This window comes from Tachyglossus aculeatus, unplaced genomic scaffold (genome assembly GCF_015852505.1).
Source record: "Tachyglossus aculeatus isolate mTacAcu1 unplaced genomic scaffold, mTacAcu1.pri scaffold_158_arrow_ctg1, whole genome shotgun sequence".
NCBI lineage: Eukaryota > Metazoa > Chordata > Mammalia > Monotremata > Tachyglossidae > Tachyglossus > Tachyglossus aculeatus.
This window is the reverse complement of record NW_024044881.1, coordinates 475018-501733: the sequence shown is the minus strand read 5'-3', so window position 1 is coordinate 501733 and position 26716 is coordinate 475018. Positions and strand designations below refer to the sequence as shown.

The window sequence follows — 26716 nt, the reverse complement described above, 5'->3', positions numbered from 1 at the left end:
GGCACTACCATCCTTCTCGTCTCAGAAAGCCCGCAACCTTGGTGTCGTCTTTGACTCTGCTCTCTCATTCACCCCACACATCTAATCCGTCTCCAAAATCTGCCAGTCTCACCTCTACAACATCGCAAAGATCTGCCCTTTCCTCTCCATCCAAACCGCTACCTCCTTGGTTCAATCTCTCATTTTATCCCGAATGGACTACCGCATCAGCCTCCTTTCTTATCTCCCATCCTCCTGTCTCACTCTGCATCCGTCTATACTTCACTGGCTGCCCGGATTATCTTTGTACAGAAACGCTCTGGGCATGCCACTAGTCTCCTCAAAAATCTCCAGTGATTGCCTATCAGCCTTTGAATCAAGCAAAAACTCCTCACTCTCGACTTCAAAGCTCTCTAGCACCTCGCCCCTTCCTACCTCACCTCCCTCCTCTCTTTCTACAGCCCAGCCCGCACAATCCGCTCCTCTGCCACATTGTGCCACGTTCTCACTTGTCCCGCCGTCGACCCCTGGCCCACATCCTACTTCTGGCCTGCGATTCCCTCCCTCCACAAATCCGCCAAACTTACTCTCTTCCTTCCTTCAAAGCCCTACTGAGATCTTACCTCCTCCAGGAGGCCTTCCCAGACTTAGCCCCCCTTTTTCCTCTCCTCATCCTCCTTCCGTCCCCTTCCCCCGACTCCTCTGTCCTTCGCTCTTGCCCTGCCTTTCCCCCTTCTCCTCCCCATAGCGCTTGTGTATATTTGCATGTATTTATTACTTTATTTTATTTATGTATTTATTATTATTATTATCATTATTATTTATGTGTATATAGCTTTATTTCTATTTATACTGTTGGTACCTACACCTATCTACTTGTTTTTTATGGGGTTTTTGTTTTTGCCTTTCTCCCCCTTATAGACTGTAAGCCCGTTGTTGGGTGGGGACTGTCTCCATATGTTGCAGATTTGTGCTTCCCAAGCGCTTAGTACAGCGCCCTGCACACACTAAGCGCTAAATAAATACGATTGAATGAATTGAATAAATGAATGAAAAGGCTGCACCAAGTGCTGAGTAGAAACATAATGATTAGCTCCGACTAAGTCCCTGACCGTAGGTGGCTCAGAATATAAGATAAAGAGAAAGCATGTATTAAATCCTTATGTTAAAGAGCGGCCCAGAGAGGTTAAGTTGGTCACCTAAAGTCATACACCTGGTCAGTGTCAGGTTTGGCATTAGACCTCAAGTGCTATGGCTCCCAGTGGCATGATCAATCTCCTCTAGACAATAATCTCCTTATGGGCAGGAAATATGCCTACCAAATCTTTATCTTCCCCTCCAAACCCCACCCTCCCCTTTATTTTCCCATCACCGTAGATGACTCACCATTCTTTCTGTCTCACAAGCCCATTACCTTGGCATTATCCTCAATTCCTCTCTCTCATTTAACCCACAAATTCAAACCATCCCTAAATCCTGTCAGTTCTTCCTTCACAACATCCCTAAAGTATGCCCGTTCCTCTCCATCCGAACTACTACCACGGTAATACAATCCCTTATTCTATAGTAGTAAATATGATTGATTCTGTAATAAACATGATTGATTGACATATGGATTGAATATCAGCACAAGGAAACAGGCATTTCGACCTATAGAGGAGTCTGGGGGAATCTCCTTTTTAAGACTGTCAACAGAGCAGCTTTCAAGTCCCGGTTCCTCAGGCTGTAGATGAGGGGTTCAGGGCCGGGGGGGCATGACGGCAAAGAACACCGACATCAGCAGGTCGAACACCGAGGAAGTGTGTGAGAGAAGCTGGAGATAGCAGGGAACATAAAAAGATGAACTTGACTGCTATGAAATGTTTTAGGTCAATCGACATACTTATTGAGAAGTTACTGTGTGCAGAGCACTGTAGTAAATGGACGGGAGAATCCAGCATAATGGATTTGGTAGGTACAGTCCCTGCCTACCACGACCGTCTAGAAGTTATTTTATACTCAAACTAATATCCTCAGCCCCTCTCAGGATTGCACCTGGAGAGTTTCCAGTACTCTACCAGTCTCGGCTACTGGAGAGAGAGTCCAACAGAGGCCTGCCCATTCCATTCCTGGCTTGGCCAGTGGCTAGCGAGTGGAAGTGCTACAAATCAAAATTCACCTGTGCTGGGCATCAAATTCATGGGAGAGAGTCTAGGGCAGAGACTCAAGTATACTGCATGGAATAAGGTCAACCACTGCCATATGTTTACCAAGAAAGTTTTATGGTTAAACTACCAGTAGTCATTCTGGTATGTATATCCATAGAGTTTTCTTGGTAAACATAAAGAAGTGCTTTGCCATTGTCTCCTTATGCACAGTGAAAACCTGAGTCTCTGCCGTTGTCTTTGATCCACATTTCTATCATTTGTTCATTTGCCTTTGACTCTTTCCCATCCCACTGCTGCCTAGCAAAGATAAATCAACTTTGTCCGATGCTTCCGCTTAGACCTTCCGGTTATGGGTAACCCTAGCGAGAGTATCTCTCAATGGCATAGCTCTAAACTACACTGGTGCACATAAACTCTCCTGACACGGTAAAGCATTGATTCATAGCACTTCGGTGTAGAAGAATTGATGATGGTACCGGGGTTTTTCCCCAGAATCAGTCACACTCTCTCATCGCGGTCAATCACATTCCCGCTGAAAACGTTTTTAACAGACAGGAACCACTGTTAGCCGAAGTGACTGTAGCATCGTGCCGATTGCTCGGTTGTAGCATCCGAGCCTGGCCGCGGGGTGACACGGTAGCCAGGGTGGGATGCTGAAGGGAGGAGAGCTGAGTCGGTGATGGGACCATTGGTGGATTCAGCACAGGCCTAGTAATCAGAAGGATGTGTGTTCTAATCCCGGCTTCTTCACAAATCTATTGTGTGACCTTGGGCAAGTCACTTCTCTTCCCTGTTCCTTGGTTACCTCATCTGTAAAACGGGGATAAGAGTGTGAGCTCCATGATGCACAGGGACTGTGTCCAACCTGATTAGCCTGTATCTAACCCAGCGCTTAGAACTGTTCTTGGCACTCAGTAAGCGCTTAATGTGTACCAAAATTATTTATGATTTATTATTGCTGGCAAGCCATAACTCTCCTACAAACCTGTCCTGTTTGGGGTACAATCTTGGTATGAACTGGTATCTCCCCTCGTCTAGACTGTGAGCCCGTTGTGGGCCGGGATTGTCTCTGTTGCTGAATTGTACTTTCCAAGCACTCAGTACAGTGCTCTGTACACAGTAAGCGCTCAAAAAATACGATTGAATGAATGAATGAACTCTATCCTGTTCCCCAAGTTCGAGAATCTCCCCAGAATGGCTCCATCTCTGGCTTCATCCTTCTGGTTTCATCCTCTCTCTCTCCACCCCCCGGTCACTCTCACCAGGGAAGCCACGGCTCACGGGGGGCACTGACCTCCTCTGGACTGGGCTTGTCTCCTCTTTCTCCTAGGATTCCTGGGTTAGTTCAGCCACAAACGGCCAGCCAGGAACCTCAGCAACTCTCTGCTCTCCCATGGATATTGACCAGCTCTCCAAACGGACCCCATCCCCGTACAGAAAAGCAGTCACTGCTCCGAGGGGGATCCCTGCAGGACTGAACTGAGACCCTGTTGATGGACCTCGTGGGCCAGGTGATGCGAGAAACCTCTGGTCATATGGTTCCTGAGGTCCTGCAGAGATACGAACCTGGCACATCCAACTGCAGCAACAGTCCTGGCAGGTGATGTTCCCATGGCAACAACAACATCTTCTTCTACATACGTATATCCCTATCCAGAGAGAGAGAGAGAGACAGGGAGAGAGTGATATACTTCTGAGTAGGAGAAGCAGCATGATTTAATGGAAAGAACCTGAGCACGAGAGTCCCAGCGCTCCCGAATGCTTTCCAGGTGACCTTGAGCAAGTCACTTCATTTCTCTGTGCCTCAGTTTCCTCAGCTGTAAAATGGAGATACGATACTGGTTCTCTCTCCTATGTAGACTGTTTAATTCATATGGGAAAGGAATTGTGTGCAACCTAAATAATTTGTATCTATCCTAGCGTTTCGAACAGTACGTGCTTAACAAATACCATATCAAAAATAGAACATATCCTTATAGCCTTACTGGGGGAGTGTGATTTTCTCAGAGTAACCAATGCAGAATCAGAACCCTCAACACAGAGGTAGGGAGTGAGAGATTGGCAAGTTCAGTTAGTGTCTGGAGACTAGAAGCGGCTTGGCCTAGTGGAAAGAGCCCGGGCCTGGGAGCCAGAGAACCTGAGTTCCAAACCTGACTTCACCGCTCATCTGCTCTGTGACCTTGGGCAAGTCACTTCATTTCCCAGTGCCTCATTTACCCACTCTGAGGGACTGAGAGTCTTATGTAGGATAGGGACTGTATCCAACGTGATGATCTTGTCCCGACTGTCTGGCCATCGACCCCCGGCCCCCGTCATCCCCCTGGCCTGGAATGTCCTCCCTCCGCACATCTGCCATGTTAGCTCTCTTCCTCCCTTCAAGGTCCTACTGAGAGCTAACCTCCTCCAGGAGACCTTCCTAGGCTGAGTCCCCTCCTTCCTCTCCCCCCCCCTCCTCTCCATCACTCCGCCTTACCTACTTCCTCACTCCAGAGCACCTGTATATAAGTATGTATGTATTTATTACTCTATTTATTTATTTATTTTATTTGTACATATTTATTCTATTCATTTTATTTTGTTAATATGATTTGTTTTGTTCTCTGTCTCCCCCTTCTAGACTGTGAGCCCACTCCTGGGTAGGGACTGTCTCTATATGTTGCCAACTTGTACTTTCCAAGCGCTTAGTATAGTGCTCTGCACACAGTAAGTGCTCAATAAATACGATTGAATTTTGTAACTAGCCCAGTATTTAGCACAAATGTTAGCTAGGTGACCTTGGTCAAATCACTTTACTTCTCCTAAGCATCAGTCTCTTTAACTGCAAAATGTGGATAAAATTCTATGCCCTCCTTACTTAGACTGTGAGCTCCGTGTGGACAAGGACTATATCCAACATGATTATGCCTTCCTTCATTCATTCAATCACATTTGTTGAGCGCTTACTATGTGAAGAGCACCGTACTAAGCACTTGGAAAGTACAATTCAGTCGCAAAGAGATACAATCCCTGCCCACAACGGGCTCACAGTCTAGAAGGGGGGAGATGGGCATCAAAACGAGTAAACAGGCATCAGTAGCATCAAAATAAATAAGCTGAATTATAGACATATGCACATCATTAATATAAATGAATAGAATTATAAATAAGTACAAATATACACAAGTGCTGCAGCGAGGGAGGGGGTAGAGCGAAGGGTGGTGAGTCGGGCTGTGATGAAGGGAGGGGGAGCACAGGGAAAGGGGGATTTATTCTGGGATTAGCTTGTATCCTCTACAGCACAAAGCTTAGTAGTTTGCACAAAGTAAGCGCATTACCAATACCTTAAAAAATAGTCATCACTGGCTTCTGGAAGGATTCAACCTCCTCCTAGCTGGGTCTATAAAAACATACATAACTGCAGAGGTGATGAAAAAGTGCTGAAGAGGTAATTCAATAAATCATTCAATCTGTAATATTTATTGAACTCCTAAGGTGTGCGGAGTCCTATGCTAAGATCTTTAAGAGACAACTGTAGATTATCAAAACATAAACTCTCGCCTCAATCTAGAGGGGGGAAACATACACTAAAGTTATAGACAGAAGGAAGAAGGGAATGTAAGTGTTTAAGTAATAAGGCATTTGTAAAAGTCAGTCGGTGGTATTTATTGAGTGTTTATTATGTGCAGAGCAGTGTACTAAGGGACTGGGTAGAAAATACAATACAACAGAATTAGCGGATACGTTCCCTGGTAATAACAAGCTTACAAAATCATTAGAAAAGCAAAAGGAGTTAGTAGATGTGATCTGGAGAGAAGAGAAATGAACAGGGAAAAGTTCTTTGTGATGATGATGATTATGATGGTATTTTTAAGCCCTTACTATATGTGAAGCACTATTCTAAGCACTGGAGTAGCAGTCTGGGAAGGCCTCCTGGAGGAGGTGAGCTCTCAATAGGGCCTTGAAGGGAGGAAGAGAGCTAGCTTGGCGGATGGGCAGAGGGAGGGCGTTCCAGGCCCGGGGGAGGACGTGGGCCGGGGGTCGATGGTGGGACAGACGAGAACGAGGCACGGTGAGGAGATTAGCGGCAGAGGAGCGGAGGGTGTGAGGTGGGCTGCAGAAGGAGAGAAGGGAGGTGAGGTAGGAGGGGGCAAGGTGATGTAGAGCCTTGAAGCCCAGGGTGAGGAGTTTCTGCCTGATGCGCAGATTGATTGGTAGCCACGGGAGATTTTTGAGGAGGGTAGTAACATGCCCAGAGCGTTTCTGGACAAAGACAATCCGGGCAGCAGCATGAAGTATGGATTGAAGTGGGGAGAGACACGAGGATGGGAGATCAGAGAGAAGGCTGATGCAGTAGTCCAGACGGGATAGGATGAGAGCTTGAACGAGCAGGGTAGCGGTATGGATGGAGAGGAAAGGGCGGATCTTGGCAATGTTCGGGAGCTGAGACCGGCAGGTTTTGGTGACGGCTTGGATGTGAGGGGTGAATGAGAGAGCGGAGTCGAAGATGACACCAAGGTTGCGGGCTTGTGAGACGGGAAGGATGGTAGTGCCGTCAACAGAGATGGGAAATTCAGGGAGAGGGCAGGGTTTGGGAGGGAAGACAAGGAGTTCAGTCTTGGACATGTTGAGTTTTAGGTGGCCGGCAGACATCCAGATGGAGATGTCCTGAAGGCAGGAGGACACTTGAGAGAGTAAATATAACAGAGTGGGTAGGCCCGATCCCTGCCTACAGTCTATAAGGGGAGACAGACTGGAATATAACAAAATAAATGATGGATATGGACATAAGTGCTTTGGGACGGATGAAGGGTGAATAAAAGGAGCAAATCCAAGTGCAAGGGTGACACAGAAGGGAGTGGACTGAACGGGGAGGAAGTTCCTGACAGGAGGAATGGCAAGAGCTAGGGCCTGGATGGCTGTTACAGTCTCCCCTCCTTGCTCAGGGATCGGAAATGGCATTTGTTAAGCGCTTACTGTGTGTCGAACAGTCTTCTAAGTGCTGGGGTAAATACAAGTGAATTAGGTTGGACACGGTCCTTGTCCCGCATGGGGTTCACTGTCTAAGTAAGAGGGAGAACAGAAGGACAGGGCACAGAAAAGCGAAGTGAATTGCCCAAGGTCACAAAGCAGACAGGTGGAGGAGCTGAAATTAGAGCTCAGGTCCTCTGATTCCCAGGCCCGTGACCTATCCATGAGGCCATGCTGCTTCTCAGTCCTCGAATTACTGACTTCATCCTTCACCCCACCTTCTCACCAACATGGATGCAAGCTTGATATTGTCATCTCTAATCGCTGTACATGTTTCCTATAACTCTTCCATCCACAAGGGACCGGGGTTGCTACATTTCGCTTGTAGCAGTAAAGAATTATATGTGTAATCAAGCAGTCAGTCAGTCAATCAATCAAGGGTGTTTATTAAGCGCTTTTTATTCGCAGAGCTCTATACAATGGTTGGGAGAGTCCAATAAAACAGTTCAATGAGCTGGGAGTGAGCTCTCAAAGTCAAAGAAGGAACATGGCCAAGTCAGACGACTTGGGTTCTAATCCTGATTCTGTCACTCATCAACTGGCTGACTTTGGGCAAGTCACTTGACTTCTCTGTGCCTCAGTTACCTCATCTGTAAAATGGGGATTAAGAGTGTGAGCCCCCCGTGGGACAATCTGATCACCTTGTAACCTTGTTTTAATTCCAGCGTTTAGAACAGTGTTTGCACATAGTAAGCGCTTAATAAATGCCATCATTATTATTATCATTACTATTAAGGGGCAGAGTGAGGATTAGAACCCAGGACCTTCTGACTCCAATGCCCGTGCTCTATCCATTAGGCAGCCATTCAAGTTACTCTCCTTTGCCTTCCTATGTTTCGCTGCTGGTATCTTGCTCACAGTTTCTAATCTCGGCTCTACCATGTGCCTACCGTGTGACCCTGGGCAAGTCACTTAACTTCTGTGTGCATCCTCCCCGCTCTACCCCCTTCCCCTCCCCATATCACTTGTATATATATATATATTTATACAGATTTATTATTCTATTTATTTTACATGTACATATTTACTATTCTATTTATTTTGTTAATGATGTGCATATGACTTTAATTCTATTTGTTCTGAAGACTTTGACACTTGTCTACATGTTTCGCTTTGTTGTCTGTCTCCCCCTTCTAGACTGTGAGCCCGTTGTTTGGTATAGTACTTGTTGTTGGGTACTTAGCACTTAGTATAGTATAGTGCTCTGCACACAGTAAACGCTCAATAAATGCGATTGAATGAGTGAATGAGTGTGCACTAGTTCCCTCATCTGGAAAAATGGGAAATCGATTCAAGTTCTCGCTTCTACTGTGAACCCTGTGTGGGATCTGATTATCTTGTATCGATCCCAGTGCTTATTTCAGTGCTTAGAAAATATTAAGTGCTTAACAAATACCACAAGTATTGTTATTACAAGTCCTCCCTTTCCTCCCAGACTAAGCCCCCCTTTTCCTCAGTCCCCCCTCCCCTCTGCATCACCCTCTCTCTCTCCCTTTGCTCCCCTCAACAGCACTTATGTATATATGTACATATCTATAATTCCATTTATTTCTATTTACCTGGTTACTTGTTTTGTTGTCTGTCTCCCCCCTTCTAGACTGTGAACTCATTGTGGGGAGGGATTGTACTTTACATGCGCCTAGTACAGTGCTCTGTACCCAGTAAACGCTCAATAAATACGATTGAATGAATAAATGAATTGCCTGTTCAGAATCTTGTCCCACCTATGAAGTTGAGTACTCACAAACCCCCTTAGCATTAGTGTAAATACTATGAATACCTTATTATTTACACATTAAAATATCCCTTTTTCTTTCTTCCTCCTGTCTTTAGTTTATTCTGGTGGCTTTTTCCCCTTTAAGGTAGTAAGCTTGTTGAAGGCAGGGATTGTGACTGCTAACTCTTTGTATTCTCCCGTGCTTAGAACGGTGCTCTGTACATAGTCATAATAAATATCATTGATTGATTGATCATGTCTACAACTTCCATTGTTCTCTTCAAAGGAACTACTACAGTGCTCAGGCAAAGTAGACTCACAATAAGTGCTCCTGAGTGGTAGACGGCGAACGTGTCTATCAGAAATGATATACTGTCCTCTCCCAAGCGCTTAGTACAGTGCTCTGTACCAAGTAAGCACTCAATGAATATGATTTATTGATGGATTCATTGACTCCTTTGGGAAAATTTGGATAACTCACGCTTGGGTACAAAGATCAGGTCCCTGACCGCTACTGGGATCATTCAAGTCAGAAGATGAATATTTCCTCTCCAAAACGGAAGCCATTCCCTCCAAGGATCCTCCCCAGGGCGGCCATCATGTCCTGGTTCCTCAGGCTGTAGATGAGGGGTTGAGGGCGGGGGCCACCACGGTGTAGAACACGGAAACCAGAAGATCCAGAGTCGGGGAAGTTTCTGATGGTGGCTTGAGGTAATCTAAGGCAGATATAGTGAGCAACACGGTGACAACCAGAAGGTGAGGCAGGCAGATGGAGAAGGCTTTCAACTGACTATCGGCTGATGGGATCCTCGGCACAGTGGAGAAGATGGAGTCATATGATGCCTTGATGGAGAACAAGCACACAGAACCCAAACAGGAACCAATAGAAACACTCATATCGAAGGTGATGTGGTTCTCGGAGCAGCTGACCTGCAGCAGCGAGGGGGCTCCCGCAGAAGAACAGGGAGAAGGTCAAAGCTGAAAGTAAGACTCCAAACAGACTCCCGGTGAGCAAGGAAGTGGCCGCCATCTTCCCACAGGCCCCTTGGTTCAAGGCGACCTCAACTCATTTCCATCCTCATTTAGTGGAAAAGGCAAGGGCCTAGAAGTTCTCTTCCTCACTGTGAGCTCCTTTAGGGCAGCATACACATCTAACAGCTCTGTTCTATTGTACTCTCCCAAGCATAGCTTAGTGGGAGTCAGAAGACTTGGGTTCTAATCCCGCCTCTGTCCCTTTGCTGCTGTGGGACCTTGGGCAAGTCGCTTTACTTCTCTGGGTCTCAGTTCACTCATCTGTAAAATGACACGTAATCATTGCATATTCATTTTTCCATTCTTTTTTTCCCTTCTACTAGGGGCAGGGAATGTGTCTGTTATAACGTTATAAAGTGGATAGTGCACGGGCCTGGGAGTCAGGAGTGAGAAGGACCTGGGTTCTAATTCCGGCTCCAGCTCATGACTGCTGTGTGACCATGGGCAAGTCTTAACTTCTCTGAGCCTGAGTTTCTTCATCTGTAAAATGGGGGTTAAGACTGGGGGGTTAAATGTGGTGGTTGTTCCCCATGTGGAACAACGACTGCATCCAACCTGCTTAACCTGTATCTACCCCAGCGCTTAGGACACTGTTTGGGACAGAGTAAGAGCTTAACAAGTACTGCTGTTATTATTATCAATAATTCTCCTTCTTGTTATTATTATTATTATTATTATTATTATTATTATTATTATTATTACTCTCCCAAGGTCTTAGTGCATACAGTAAGCACTCATTAAATATGATTCAATAATGACTGACTGATAGTAAATTATATTGTGTCAACCTAGCCCGTTAGGCTGGAAAGTTCCTGACGGCAGGGATTGCAACCTTTCCTACTATTTGTCTCTTTCCAACATTTGGGAATAACTCTTACAAGGAGGAATTTCTGATAGTGCTGGTAGCTGTCCAAAGCTGGTCACACTGTCTTAGCCCTACTTGTCATTTACCCTCTGCAAGAGATTCTGGGGCTCACTGGAGGCTGAAGTGACTGTCCGTAGTGCTGACACTGTGCTGGAGCACCGTATCCCGGCGGGTGCTTGGCATGGTAGTGAGGTTTGAGGAGGAAGGAGGAGACGTGTGTGATGGTTGGGGTTACTGAACTGGAAAACACCTCCCGTCCTACAAGCCCACCTCCCCCACTGGTGGCCGCAGCCTTGTTCTGAGCCCTAACGTAGGCCACAGTTTGGCTCCATCTCTTCCATCCTCATCTTGGTCCGCCCCTGCCCCTCCATCCCACCCACCCCGAGTAAATCTCAACGGGGCAGCGTGGGGCTGGACGTCGCTGAACTCTGCAGGGCTGCTGGTCCCCTCTTTCCCCTCAGACCCCTGGGCTCGGTCAGCCAGGAAGGATCGGAGAGGAGCTCTCAATCCCTCTATGCTCTCCTTCAGACCTCAAGAAACTCTCCAGACAGGGCTGTGTCCCAGTAAATAAAGCAGGAGCTGTTCCGAGGGGGATCCCTAGAGGATAGCTCGGGGCCCTGCCGAGGGACCTCGCGGTCTGGACAAGCCACGCACCCTCTGGTCACGTGGTTCCTGAGGCTCCTGAGAGACAAGGGTCCGGTCTCTGCATCAGTGATGGTGCCGGCCCTTGGGGTTCCCGTGGAAATAGCGAAATCCGCATCTAAGCATCCCAAAAATTCCTCTTATCAACGACAGTCTTTGGCCACTGTAATTAGTATCACCTTTGTCTACTTAAAAACCTGAGACACTCAATCTGTCAGTTAATCAGCCAATTAACTTTTTCTTATGGCCTTTGTGAATCGCTTACAATATATCAGGCACTATACTAAGTGCTGGAGTAGACACAAGCTAATCAGATTGGACAGAGTCCACGTTCCCTGTTGAGCTCACATCTCAAACCCCATTTTACAGATAAGGGAACTGAGGTAAGGATAAATTAAGCGACCCTGCCCAAGGTCACAAAGCAGACATGTGGTGGAACCGGGATCAGAACCCATGTGCATTTGAATCCCAGGCCCGCTCTCTACCCACTAGGCGATGCTGCTTCTTCTGATTTGTCCTGATTGCAAATCCGTTTAAGCGCTGTTCATACTGACTATATAAACTGTACGCTTGAATCAAGCGTTCATCCTCTTTCTCATCTTTCCCTTCTCTCCTTCCTCCTCTACATAATTTACTCTATGTCTATCTCCCCCATTAGGTCATAATGTCCTGGAGAGCAGGAACAATGCAATTTTATCTCTTTTCACCTCTCCTGAGAGCTTAATACACTGCTTTGCACCCAGGATGTGGTCAATAAATACCACTGATAACAAAGATAGTAATCATTATGGTCTTCTTTAAGCGATTAATTCTGTGCCAAGCACTGTTCTAAGTGCTGGAGTAGATACAAGGTAATCAGTTTGGACACAGTCCCTTTCCAACATGGTGCTCCCAGTCTCAGTCTCCATTTTACAGATGATGGAACTGAGGCACAGAGAAGTGAAGTGACTTGCCCCAGGTCACAGGGCGTTCGAGTAGAGGAACTGAGATTAGAACACCCGACCTCTGACTCCCAGGATCGTAATCTGGATGGATGGATAGATGGATGGATGGATGGATAGATGAATGTTTGGAAGAATGGATGGATGGAAAGAAGGAAAAATGGATTGATGAGAGAGCATGGATTTGACAACACAGATGGGGCTGCAGTCACCCTTTATTTCCTTCTCCCATACCTCTTCCCATTGTCCAACTTTCATACCCACCCCCAAAGTCATGCTAAGGAGCATATCATTATATTATCATAGTCATTGCTATTAATGATATCATTATTGTATTTATTAAGAGGTTGTGTGCCTAAATTGTTCCACGTGCTGGGGTAGAAACAAAAGAATCAGTACAGACACAATTCCTATCCCATAGAGGCTCAGAGGGTAAGAGGAAGAGAGATTTTAGGGATATTAAGTCACTGCCCCTAGATCACTCAGCAGGCCAGTAGCAGAGCTGTCAACAGAACTCAAGTCCAAATTAATCAATCAATCATATTTATTGAGCACTTACTCTGGTGCCAGCACTGTACTAAGCACTTGGAAAAGTTCAATATAACAGAGGTGGTAGACAAGTTCCCTGCTCACAATGAGTTTACAGTCTAGAGCGATTTTCATTCCTTTAGGCCATCATAAAATTAAAAAAAAATATATGGTATTTGTTAAGCACTTACTATGTGCCAAGCACTGTTCTAAACACAGTGGAGTAGATGCAAGATAATCGGGTTTTCCCACGCAAGGTTCACAATCTTAATCCCCATTTTACAGATGAGGTAGCAGGCATGGAGAAGTTAAGTGGCTAGACCAAGGTCACACATAAGACTAGTTGCATAGCAGGGATTAGAACCGCCCCAAAACTGGATTTACTGTACTAAACACTTGGGAGAGTTCAGTTTACCATAGTTGTTAAACACATTCCCTGTCTACAGTGAGCTCACAGGCTACTGGGACTCCCCTTCCTTTAGGCCATGATGCCTCCCTAAAACTGGACTGTCAGTACTACTTCAGTCTTAGCCGCCTCCGTTCCACACTGACAATTCCTCAACGTCCAGCATTTTCTGTGAACCCAGTAGGACTGCTAAATATCTGGCTAGGTCCAAGAATAATTCCTTGGTTAAATAGTGTTGTGAGATTATTTGCACAAGGAAGGAGACATTTTGTCCCAGAGCAGAGGCTGGGTGAGTGACTCTTTTAGGAACCTTCCCATGGCGGCCTTCATGTCCCGGTTCTTCAGTCTGTAGATGAAGGGGTTTAGGGCCAGGGGTACTACCGTGTAGAATCCGGACACCAGCAGGTCGACGCTCAAGGAGGAGCCTGAAAGCGGCTTGTAGTAGGCAAATAGACCCGCAGTGACGACGACGAGGTGAGGCGGGCAGGTAGAGAAGGCTTTGGTCAGGCCCTCCATTGTCGGCATCCTCAGCATGGCCCAGAAATACGTGCATACAAGACGACAACGGACATGAAGCAGACGACAGATAAGGCTGCCCCAAAATTACAGTCGCGTCAATGGCGATGTGCTTCTCGGAGCAGGTGATCTTCAGCATAGGAGGGACGTCACAGAAGAACTGGGGGACAACGTGGGAACCGCAGAAGAACAGGGAGAAGGTCGAAGCCGAAAACAAGACTCCAAACAGATTCCTCGTGAGCCAGTAAGCGGCCGCCATCTTCCCGCAGGCCCCTTGGTTCATGAAGACCTCATAGCCAAGGAGACAGCAGATCGAGACGTAGCGGTCGTAGGACATCCCCGTGACGATGAACATCTCTGAACTGCCAAACAGAACTACCAAGAAGACCTGGGCAGCACAGCCCAGGGAGGAAATGGATATATGGTCAGTCAGGGAGTTGTGGATGGACTTGGGAACTATGACAGAGATGAGGCAGAGGTCCGGGACATACAGTTTCCTGAGGAAGAAATACATGGGGGTGTCGAGGCACCAGTCGAGGGTGGTGACGGCGATGATGAGGTGATTCCCTGTCAGGACCGCCATGTAGAGCAGGAGGAACAGTGCGGTCTGGACCAGCTGCAGATTCCGGACCTCTGAGAATCCTAGCGGAAGGAATTCTGTCTTCACGGTGATATTGGTCATTTTCTGGGAATTGACATTGACTGCCTAAGGACATTTAGAAAAGATACGGATGAGAATCATATTCCAGAGAAAAGTGCACAGGAGAGGAGAAAATCTTTAGGTTGGAGGGAATCTCGGGTTTTTTATGGTAATATTTCATGCTCACTATGTTCCAGACACTACACTGAACACTAATCAGGTTGTACATCTCCTCCAATCAACCTGGCTTGGTTCAGGACGGCACTGAAACCATTCCTGACTCCTATAAGTCTATTTCATTTGCAAACATCTGCAAGGATTGTGGTCACATAATTCTACATAATTGGAGTAGCAGTATAGCCAAGTGGAAATAGGATGGTTCTGGGAGTCTAGGGGACCTTGGTCTTAATCCCGACTCAGCCGTTTACCTGCTGGGCGACCTCGGGTAAGTCACTTAACTTTTCTGTTCCTTGATTTTATCATCTGTAAAATGGGTTTTAAGAGGGTGAGTCCCATGCAGGACAGGGACATTGTCCAATCTGATTATATCATATCTACTCCAGCACTGAGTATGGTGTTGGCACATGGTAAGCATTTAACAAATACCACAATTATTGTTATTAAGAAAGAACAGGAAAATTCCTGTTATGTCCTGGGATTATATTGAAATTTCCCTTCCCTTCCCCTCACCCTACCCTGCTCCCCTCCAAAAACACTGGGCCTGTCCTGGGCTGGGGAGCATCCACCTTGGCAGCATCGAGGCTCACTCCACCTCGTCCATCCTGGACGCTGGTGGGAGTGACAGAAAGGTCTGGGTGAGAGGAGGGGGCTGTCAGGATCCTCCCTCCCCCTCTCGGCTCTGCGGATGTCTTTGTCATCCCCTCAGACGACGGCTTGGTTATTTCCTGGGGGATTCCCCTTAGGAGGACGGGCCTGGAGCTTTACTGAGATAGGTTACTCACCGGGAATCTCAGAAGGCCAGGATCGTGGGCTACCTGTGGTCTCAACCTAAATAATTGCCCAGTCTCACGTGGATCCCACTCTGGGACTCCTTCCTAAAACAACATCAATGGACTCATCATCATTCCGTTTTCGTGATTAATAATTGGTCTGTGTTTCAACTCTGGAGATTGGAGATATATCAGGCCAAGACCGTTAGACCATCCTAAATCAGCTCTATCTCTCTTACCAACCCATTCTGTTCTCCCACTACACCCCAGCGCACACTCTCCAATCCCCCCAGACTTTCTTACCATGTCTCTTTCTTAACTTCCTTTCCTACATCCCTTGGATTGTGCCCTTCCTCCTGCCTGGTGCGCCCTCCCTCCTTCAAACTTGACAAGCTTCATTTCTTCCTATTTTCAAGTCCCTCTTGGTAGCCCACCTCATCCAGGAGGATTTTCCAATTAAATTTCGTTTTCCCATCTATGTTAGGACTCAGGCATTCACAAGCACTTATAAAACCTTTGTAAAATGTAAGTTCCTTATTTGCAAATAATATATCTTGCCCTTCTGTTGTACTTCAATTTGATTGACTTAGTACTTAAATATTGAAGTAATAAAACAATTTCCTTTCCTCTGCATCCAAACTGCTACCACATTAATTCAATCGCTTATCCCGCCTTGATGACTGCATCAGCCTCCTTGCTGAACTCCCTGTCTCCTGTCTCTCTCCATTCCAGTCCATACTTCACTCTGCTGCCCGGGTCGTTTTACTACAAAAAAGTTCAGGCCATGATTCCTCACTTTTCAGGAGCCTCAAGTGCTTTCTGATCCACCTCCGCATCAAGCAGAAACTCCTTTTCATTGGTTTTAAAGCTCTCAATCAGCTTGCCCCCTCCTACTTCACCTCACTGCTGCAACCCAGCCTGCACACCTCATTACCCTAGTGCTAACCTACTCACTGCACAGAGATTTAGTCTGTCTCACTGCCGACCTGTCACCCACATCCTGTCTCTGAGCTGGAGTGCCCTTCATCTTCATATCCGACGGATCATCACTCTCCCCACCTTCAAAGCCTTATTTAAGGCACAGCTCTTCCAAAACGCCTTCCCTGAATAGGCCCTGATTTCCTTTTCTCCCACTTCTTTCTGTGCCTTCCTGATTTGCTCCCTTCTTTCATCCAGCCCCATTGCACTCATACCCATACCCATTATTTATTTACATTAACGTCTGTCTTCCCCTCTAGCCTGTAAGCTCATTGTGGACAGGGAATGCATCTTTTATGTTGTATTATTGTACTCTCCTAAACCCTTAGTAGAGTGTTCTGCACACGATAAGCACTCAATAAATGTAACTGACCAACTGACTGACTGATTATCTTGTAAATACTCTAGCACTTAATACTAAGCCTGGCACATACTAAGCACTTAACAAATTCCAAAAAAAAAGGAAGACATGCACATTCTGGCCTCACGGAGCTCACAATTTAGTGAAGAGAGTAGACACCAGTGATTATAATCAGAGAACGTAAGGATTTTACAGGTAGGTGTACCAAATCCAGGATGAAGTAGATCCATTACTAACCAAATATACAATTGGTAACCTACATATCGGTAGGAATTGGGACTGTAAAACCATACTTCGGGATTAAGGGTAACTGTTGATTGATACAGTTGAACTGTTGTGTTACTTGGAGCAGTCTTCCAGAAATTGGGGAAATAGCAACTGTGTCTTTTGGGTCTTGGAACCCTCTTCTATACACCCTTTCTCTGTCTCTGCTCACCCCAGCTCATCAAATAATCAGTCAATCAATCCACGGTCTTTATTGAGCGATTACTGCGTGCAGAGCACTGTACTGAGTGCCTGGGATTGTACAGTAATGCACAGCTGGTAGGCAAGTTTTCTCTCCACAATGAGCTTACAGACTAGAGGGGGGATAAAGGCATTAATCAATCGATCACTCAATCAGGAGTATTTATTGAGCACTTTCCTTGTTCAGAGCACTGTACTAGGAGCTTGGGAGAGTACAGTATAACTGAGTTGGCAAACACATTCCCTCTTCACAGTGAGGTTCCAAGTCTAGAGGATTATACTTACAAGTCTAGAGGAGGATACAGATATTAATCAATCAATCAGACAATCTGTCAATGGTATTTATTGAGCACTTACTCTCTGTGGAGCACTGTACAAAACAATCTATTAATCAGTGGCATTTATTGAGTGCTCACTATGTGCAGAGCGTGGTACTAAGTGCTTGGGAGAGTACAACACAACAAAGTTGGTCGACATGTTCCCTGCCCACATGGAGCTTACAATCTACAGGGGTCCCTTGCATTTCTCCCAGGCAAATCTAACAGGGATCAAGGAAAGATCTCTAAATCCTGAACATGAAGAAGGGCCTTCTCAGCCACAGCAGCATACATAGGAAAATCTTCCCTGTCTGGACTCTGTCTTTAGACCCAAAGGATGGCTGTAAATCTGGACAAATCCTTGGACAATCCCTCTGACAACGGCTGAGATCATAGGCATGGAGAAACACACATTTTATACCATAGAGGGAGCTGGTAGACTTTAGGACCCTCACCAGGGCCGATTTCACATCTTTATTCTTCAGGCTGTAGATGAGGGGGTTGAGAGCGGGGGGCACCACGGTGCAGGTAGAACGCGGACACCAGCAGGTCCCGCGTCGAGGGGGAGTCCGAGGGCCGTTTGAGGGTAATGAAAGTCCCGGTAGAGAAAAAAAGCAATGACGACAATGAGGTGAAGCAGGCAGTTGGAGAAGGCTTTGGCCGGGCCCTCAGTGGCCGTCATCTTCAGCACGGCCCAGAAAATGCTGATGTACTAGACGATGATGAGCATGAAGCAGACGACGGCTAATGCTACCCCTGTGGTCATGCTCACGTCCGTGGCAATGGCAACGTGGCCCTCGGAGCAGGAGATCTTCAGCAGAGCGGGGAGGTCACAGAAGAAATGGGGAACAATGTTGGACCTGCAGAAGGACATGGAGAAGGTTGAAGCTGAAAACAAGACCCTAATCAGTCCTTCGCTGAGCCATGAGGCGGCGGCCATCTTCCCACAGGCCCCTCGGTCCATGCTGCACAAGGGGAGGCAGATGGCGGCGGTAGCGACCTTAGGACATTGCCTTGAGGGGGAAATACTCAGAACCCACAAACAAGATCCCACAGAAAAAGCTGAGAGATGTGGCCTAGGAAGGAGATGGGGTTATTTATTGCCCAGGGAGTTGGGGAGGCCTTGGGGAGGATAACAGAGTTGAGGCAGAGGTCGAGGACAGAAAGGTGCCCGAGGAAGACGTACATGGGGGTGTGGAGCCGCCGCCCGAAGACGGTGACGGCATCGATGAGGAGATTTCCCGCCAGAGCCGCCAGGTAGACCAGGAGGAACAACGTAGCGTGGACCAGCTGCAGCTCCCGAACTTTCGAGAATCCCAGCAGTAGGAATTCTATCTTCACAGTGACAGTGGTCATTTTCTGGGAATTGACACCGACTGCCTAAGGACATTTAGAAAATAGAAGTGGATTAAAATAGGGACGAGACTAATAATCCAGAGAAAGTTCACAGAAGAGGAGAAAATATTTGGGTTGGAGGGAAATCTCAGATTTGGGGGTTTGTATGGTATTTGTTAAGTTCTTACTATATACCAAGCACTGTATTAAGCGCTAGGATCGCTACAAGCTAATCACGGTGTTCATCTCCCTCAGTTTACCTGCCTCTGTTCAGGTCAGCACAGAAAACCATTCCTGACTCCTAGGTATCTGTTCAAAGAGAAGCAGCGTGGCTCAGTGGAAAGAGCAAGGGCTTGGGAGACAGAGGTCATGGATTCAAATCCCGGGACTCCACCAACTGTCAGCTGTGTGACCTTGGGCAAGTCACTTAACTTCTCTGTGTCTCAGTTACCTCATCTGTAAAATGGGAATTAAGATTGTGAGCCTCACGTGGGACAGCCTGATCACTTTGTATCTTCCCCAAAGCTTAGAACAGTGCTTTGCACATAGTAAGCACTTAACAAATGCCATTATTATTATTATTATTATGCTAATTTGCAAATATCTGCAAGGATTGTAGTCACTTAATTCCACATCCTTTGAGAAGCAGCGCAGCCTATTGGAAAGAGCTCGGACCTGGGAATCAGAGGACCTGGCTTTTAATCCCTGCTCTGCCATTTACCTGCTGTGTGACCTTGAGGAGGTCACTTTACTTCTCTGGGCCTCAATTCCCACATGTGCAAAATTGTGATTAAGGACCTGTTCTCCCTCCTATTTAGACTATGAGGTCCATGAGGAGCCTGATTAACTTGTATCTACCCCAGTACTTAGTACAGTGCTTACCACGTAGTATATGCTTCACAAATACCATTATTATTATTATTATGAACTAGTCAAATCCCTTCCTATCCTTTTATGCCTATTCAATAGCTCCTTTACCTTTCATATCTATTCACCTCACCTTATATTCCCCAACTTATTCTTTTCATTCATCCCTGGCCAATCTTCAAGCTCTGCCTCACTCTCATTACTCCCACGTCTCTCCCCTCTCTCGGGCTGTTTCCCCGGTTTAGAACTCCCACCCCTTCAAATAATAATTACGGTATGTGCTAAGTGCTTACTATGTGTGAGTCACTGTACTAAGCACCTGGGTGGTTACAGGCAAATCGGGTTGGTCCCACGCAAGGATCACAGTTTCAGCCTTTATTTTCGAGATGAGGTAACTGAATGCTCAGAGAAGTGAAGTGACTTGGCCAATATCACCCAGCAGACACATGGCAGAGCTGAGATTAGAAGCCAGGTACTTCTGACTTCCAGGCCCGCGCTCTATCCACTAGGCCATGATGCTTGCTGAAAGCTATGATGTTTAAATTGAAGCTACAGATTGATTGATCAATCAATGATATCTGTTGAGCACTTACTGGATACTAGGCATTGTGCTAAGCATTTAGGAAATGAGGAAACTGGAGCACAGAAAGATTAAGCGGCTTTTCCGAGATCACACAGCAGGCCAGTGGCAGAGATGAGGGGGTCTTGTGTGTTCCAGATCTTGGCTCTTTCCACTGACAACTGATTGGTACCTAAGTTCCCCTCACTCACAAAGACCCACGCCCCCCTCATCTGGCCATGGAGGGGGTACTAGCTGGAATTTTTCAGCTCTCCTCAGGAAGGTAACATGAAAGAATAGGAGAAATTCTAACTTTGATCCACTTATTCTGGGCTTATATTGAAATTTCCCTTCCCTGCCCCTCACCTTTTCCCTGCTCCTCTCCAGAGTCACTAGGCCTGTCCTGGGCTGGGGAGCACCGACCTCTGATGAGAGAGAGGCTCACTTCATCTCATCGATCCTGGACGCTGGTGGGAGTGTCAGGAAGGTCTGGGTAGGGGCGGGAGCCGTCAGGATCATCCCTACCTCTTTCAACTCTCTGGATGCCTGTGCCATCCCCTCAGACTGCAGACAGGTTATTTCCTGGGGGATTCCCCGTGGGAGGACGGGCCCGGAGCTCCGCTGAGACGGCTGACCATCTGATAATCTCAGAAGGCCGGGATGGTGGGCTCTCTGTGGTCCCGGCCCCACAAACTTAATGACTGCCCAGTCCCACGTGATTCCCACTCTGAACAACTTCAACGTACTCGTCATTCTTTTTCCATGATTAATAATAACTTTGTGTTTCAACTCTGGAGATCGGAGATATTTCGTGGTAGGGGGAATAGGCACCCTAGCCCATTTAGGTAGTCATAGTTGAATGCAATATTCATATTGACTTGGCCCCCCAAATAGTAAAGGACGCCAAGATCTCATTCCAGTTCTGCCACTGAATGGCTGTGTGTCACAGGCACCTGTAACATTTTTTAAAAGTTTAAGCTCCTTGTGTGCAAAGAATGTACCTTAGCCTTCTGTTGTTCCTCAATTTGATTGATTGACTGATTGAATTAATACTTAAATATTGAAGTATATTATGCAATAAGTAATAATAGTAACAACAGTAAAAGTAGGAAGAGAAATCATAATGGTGTTTATTGAATGACAACTGAGAGCATTAAGCGGTTGGAAAAAGTTCAGCTCCTATAAAGTGGAAAATGAATTCGTTCAGTCTAGTTATTGAGCACTTACTGTGTGCAGAGCCCTGTACTAAATGCTGAGAATAAAATAGAATAATAAACAAAGTCCCTGCCCACAACTAGCTTATAGTTTACAGGAATAACAGATTGTAGTTGGGTTGACTTCATTGAATGCCTGATCACTGGCTTCAGTGCCATCCACCTGTTCCAATTCTTCTCACTGTCTGATTTCTTCAACCAACCCTCCTAAAAGAACCTTCTTACCGTGACTCGCTTTCGACACTTCCTCCTCCCACCTCCGGCTCCCACCCTTCCTTTGGCCTGGAAACACACCCTTTTCAATTCCCCAGCCCAAAGATATCCCACCCTCAAAAACACTCTGGAATTCCACCTTCTCAAGGGGGATTCAGCTAATTTACTCCTTCCCACCATCTGTCAGTGACCATCTCTAGACTAAATGCATTCGCAGACCCTCAGGACATTGCAACTGAAGGTAAAGTTCATTACTCTAGACTAAGCCTCTTGAGGAAAGATGTCTACCAACTCATTTATATGGTATTCCTCCAAACTGATTTATGTCTTCTTCACCCCTAGACGGTGAGCTCTTGTGGGCAGGGAACATGTCTATCAACGTCTTCATAGGGTACTCTCCTCAGCACTTAAAATAGCACTCTGCATACATCAAGCACTCAGAAATATGAAAATCAGTCACTAATAATAATAATAACAATAATGATGGCATTCGTTAAGCGCTTACTATGTGCCAAGTACTGTTCGAAGCGCTAGGGGAGATAGAAGGTAATCAGGTTGTCCCAACTGGGAATCACAGTCTTAATCCCCATTTTACAGATGAGGTAACAGAAGCACAGAGAGTTGAAATGACTTCCCCGAAGTGACACATTTGACAATTGGAGGAGTTGGGATTATAACCCACGACCTCTGAATCCTATGCCCCTGCTCTTTCCACTAAGCCAGGCTTCTTAACATCCACATACCCATGGTTCCATTCGTTTTTCCTCCCCGTTGTAAATGACATTTTGCCTATCCAACCTATTAGATTGGGAAGTCTTTGATGGCAGGAATCATGCTTTTTACCTCTCTTTTAACGGTATTTTATAAGCTCTCAGTATGTGCCATGCACTGTCCTAAACTCTGGGGCGAATACAAGAAAATTGTGTGGGTCACAGTCCCCGTCCCACACAGGGCTCACAGTCTCAGTCCCCATTATATAGATGAGAGAACTGAGGCACAGAAAAGTGAGGTGGCTTGTCCCAAATCATTCAGAAGAGAAGCAGCCTGGCCCAGTGGAAAGAGCATGGGCCTGGGCGCTAATTCCAGCTCTGCCAATTGCTTGCTGTGTGACCCTGTGCAAGTCACTTATCTTCCCTGTGCCTCAGTTCTCCTGTTCACCCTCCTTCTCATACTGTGAGCCCCATGAGGTACAGGGATTGTGTCCAACCTGATTAACTTGCCCAGTGCTCAGAACAATGTTTGACACATAGTAAGCGCTTAACAAATACCATTAAAAAAAGAGGGGGAGCCGTTATTAGAACCAAGTCCACTGACTCCCAGCTCATGCTCTATCTAATAGGCCACACTGCTTCTTTCTTGCATCGTCCAAAGATTTGGTAGGGGAAGTCCTGTGAGGAGGAATTGGTGATGAAGCATCTGGCTGGATCACGGTGGTTCATCCCCACAGTCTTTGAGAACCCGCAGAGATGAGGATCTGGTGAGGACATTTGTCTGCACAGTTCCCATGGCAAAAGCATCCTAACAGCTCCCACTGTTAGTGACCATCTGGGTCAACGGGTGGGCACTTCAGCTTCTTTTTTTTTCTTTAGTGCTACCAGTTAAGCGCTTACTGTGTGCCAGGCACTGTACTAAGTCCAGGGATTCAATACAAGCTCATCAGGTTGGACATAGTCCCTGTCCCACACGGTGCTCACATTCTCAGTCCCTATTTTAAAAACGAGAGAACTGAAGACCAGAGAAGTGATGAGACTTGCCCAAGGTCATACAGCAGATAGGTACAGAGCCAAGATTAAATCACAGGTCTGACTCCCATGTGCAAGCTTTGTCGACTAGGCCATGCTGCTTCCATCAGTTTCATCTTGTTCGTGACCTCAGACAATCAATCGCCCATTTAATCAGTTGTATTTTCTGACGTCTTCTGATTGCAAATCTAGAAAATACGAGAAATGACGCTAAATCCATCCTAAGATCCTCCCCTGTGCTGACTTGAGGGATCAGCCCAGAGAAGCAGCATGAGAAGCAGCATTGTTTAGTGGCAAGAGCCGGGGCTTGGGAGTCAGAGGACGTGGGTTCTAATCCTGGCTCTGCCACTTGTTTGCTGTGTGACATTGGACAAAGGACTCCATTTCTCTGTGCTTCAGTTACCTCATCTGGAAAATGAGGATTAAGACTTTGAATCCCAAGTGGGACAACACGATTACGTTTTGTCTACCCCAATGCTAAGAACAGTGCTTGACACATAGTAAGCACTTAACAAATGCAATTATTCATCCAATCGTATTTATTGAGCTCTTACTGTATGCAGAGCACTGTACCAAGCGCTTGGGAAGTACAGGTTGGCAACATATAGAGACGACCCCTACCCAACAACGGGCTCCCAGTCTAGAAAGGGGAGACAGACAACAAAACAAAACATGTAAACATGTTTCGAAATCGTCAGAACAAATAGGATTAAAGCTATATGGACAATTATTTTTATTGCTAGCATTATTATCAGTTTGGGAGGGGCTGAGGTTTCTGAGAACGGGATGTTGGGAAGGAATCACTGATATTGAGTGGGTGTACACGACGGGAAAATCCCTGGTTACGGAAGGAATAGGTTGTAGCCTAGAACAGTCCTCTTCCATCTCAAAGCTGAGTCACTGTACCAAACCGGGGGGAGGAGGTCACTGCAGTCTTTCCTCTGAATGGCCCTGTCCCCTTTCAAAATATCTCAGTGATGGAAAATGGAGAAATAATCTGCCAGTCCACATTTCCTCCTCCTCCACCTTCCGGTCCATCAGACCACAGCCTCAGTGCCCTTCTGTCACCCCACCACTTCCATGATACCGCGCACGATGCATTTTTCTATTCCCTAAGTCATCTTCTCCCAACTACCAATCAGCATCTTAGACCAATTTTCCATTTTGGCACTCACACCCATCATTATAGTTTTGTACATAGTGGCTTTTACAAAATGTACTCTTTGAGCACGTAGTCATCTATTTACCATTCTTTCCATTCTCTTCTTCGTCCACTCATTACTTACTTCTGTGTCTACCTCCCCTGTTAGGTTTGACGTTCTTGTAAAGCAGGGATGGTGTTTAATTTATGTTGATCCCCCTGAAGTGTTCACTACAGTACTTTACACTCGGGATGCATTCAACAAATATCACTGATTGATGGAATGATTGATAGATGGATTCATCGATGGGTTGTTGGATGGATGGTTGGTGGAAGTGTGGGTGGGCAGATGGATGGATAGATGCATGCGTGGATTGTGTGCTGTGTAATCTTAAGCAAGGCATTTCACTTCTCTGTGCTTCCATAGCCTCATCTGTAAAATGGGGATTGAGTCTGTGAGCCCCACGTGTAATAGGGACTGTGTTAAACCTGATTAGCTTATATTTGTCACAGCACTTACTACAGTGCCTGACACATACTAAACGCTTAACAAATATCACCATTATAATTATTATTACGGATGGATGGATGTGTGAATGGGCAGATGGTTGGATGGATGGACAGACAGATGGGTAAACAGACAGACAGATGGGCGGATGGACAGTCGGATGGATGGGTGGATGGATGAACGAATGGATGCGAGGCAAGGATTTGATCAGTCAAATTCATTCCTTCATTCATTCAATCGCATTTATTACGTGCTTACTGTGTGCAGGGCATTGTACTAAGCGCTCAGAAAGTATAATTCATCAACAACATAATCCCTGCCCACAACGGGATCACAGTTTACAAGGGGGAGAATGGCATCAAAATAAGTAAACAGGCAGTCAAATGTGGGTCATATTTTCCATGATTGTGTCCCTTTTCCCTTGTCACCCTCTGATTTTCTGATTTTCATAAACACCAAGAGTGATCCCAAAATTCATAGAATTACTGTTATTATCAGTAGTACTGTCAACATTATCATTACTGAATTTATTAAGAATTTAGTTGCAAAAGACTGCCAAGTCCTGGAGTAGAAACAAACTAATCAGATCAGACACACTTCCTGATCCACAGGGGCTCAGACTGTGAGAGAAAGAGAGAGCACATATTGAATACCTACTTTACAGAGAGACCCAAAGAGGTTATGTGGCCGGACCAAGGTCATACAGCAGGCCAGTGGCAGAACCATGCATACCTTTGAAATGTCATGACTCCCAGCCAACTGCTCATTCCACTATGCCATGATTCCCCCCCAAACAATCAATTATCAGTCATTTATTCATTCGTTTAATCATATTTATTGAGTGCTTACTGTGTGTAGAGCACTGTACTAAGCGTTTGGAAAGTACCATTCAGAATAAAGAGAGACAGTCCTAAAGAGAGACAATCCCTGCCCACACCGGATTTACAGTCACACATGTTTAATCAGCCTCTGTCCCAGACAGTGACAAATCCACAGACACTGGACTTTCTCTTTGGACAGCTCTTTATATGGATATCCCCACGGTCAGAACCCTGATGAGGAATGGAGTAGTTCAGCAAAAGGAAACAGACATTTTCTCTCTTAGAGGAGGGAGGATGAATCTCCTCTTTAGGGCTTTCCGCAGGGCGGCCTTCATGTCCCAATTCCTCAGGCTGTAGATGAGTGGGTTCAGGGTTGGGGGCACCACGGTGTAGAACATGGACTCCAGCAGGTCGAGGGTCGAGGGTGAGTCTAACACGGGCTTGAGGTAGGAGATGATGGCTATAAAGAAGAAGACGGTGAAGACGGTGAAGTGGGGTAGGCAGGTGGAGAATGCTTTGGCCCGACTCTCGGAAGCCGGCATCCCCAGCACGGCCTGGAAGATGTGCACGTAGGAGATGATGATGAAGACGAAGCAGACGACACCTAAGGCTAACCCATCGGTGATGCTCACATCGATGGCAACATGGTTCTCGGAGCAGGAGATCTTCAGCGGCGGGGGGGGGGGGCATCACAGAAGAACTGCTGGACGATGTTGTACCCACAGAATCTCAGGGAGAAAGTCGAAGCTGAACACAGGAAAGCAATCAGCAACCCGCTGAGCCAGGAGGCGGCCACCATGTTTCCACAGGCTGTGTTGTTCATGA

General features: G+C 46.3%; 1 protein-coding gene across 1 annotated transcript; it reads right to left on the bottom strand.

Moving 5' to 3' along the window:
• Positions 1-1717: 1717 nt before the first annotated feature.
• On the bottom strand, positions 1718-26433 carry LOC119923227 (olfactory receptor 14A2-like). Its single transcript, XM_038742707.1, has 7 exons — positions 26275-26433; positions 18205-18302; positions 15116-15209; positions 14008-14168; positions 13646-13856; positions 9499-9780; positions 1718-1792 (listed from the first exon to the last, which is right to left on the bottom strand). The coding sequence occupies exons 1-7, from the start codon at positions 26431-26433 to the stop codon at positions 1718-1720; spliced, it is 1080 nt and encodes a 359-aa protein (XP_038598635.1).
• Between the last annotated feature and the right edge of the window lie 283 nt (positions 26434-26716).

Excerpts from the sequence above, each read along its gene's own strand:
- LOC119923227 (XM_038742707.1), bottom strand. The coding sequence starts at position 26,433 with ATGCCGGCTTCCGAGAGTCGGGCCAAAGCATTCTCCACCTGCCTACCC. Across the intron at positions 14,169-15,115 it reads TGTTTTTGGAGGGGAGCAGG|GTCTTCTTGGTAGTTCTGTT; the intron begins GTAGGGTGAGGG and ends TGTGCTGCCCAG. Across the intron at positions 13,857-14,007 it reads TACTGGCTCACGAGGAATCT|CCTTATCTGTCGTCTGCTTC; the intron begins GTTTGGAGTCTT and ends ATTTTGGGGCAG.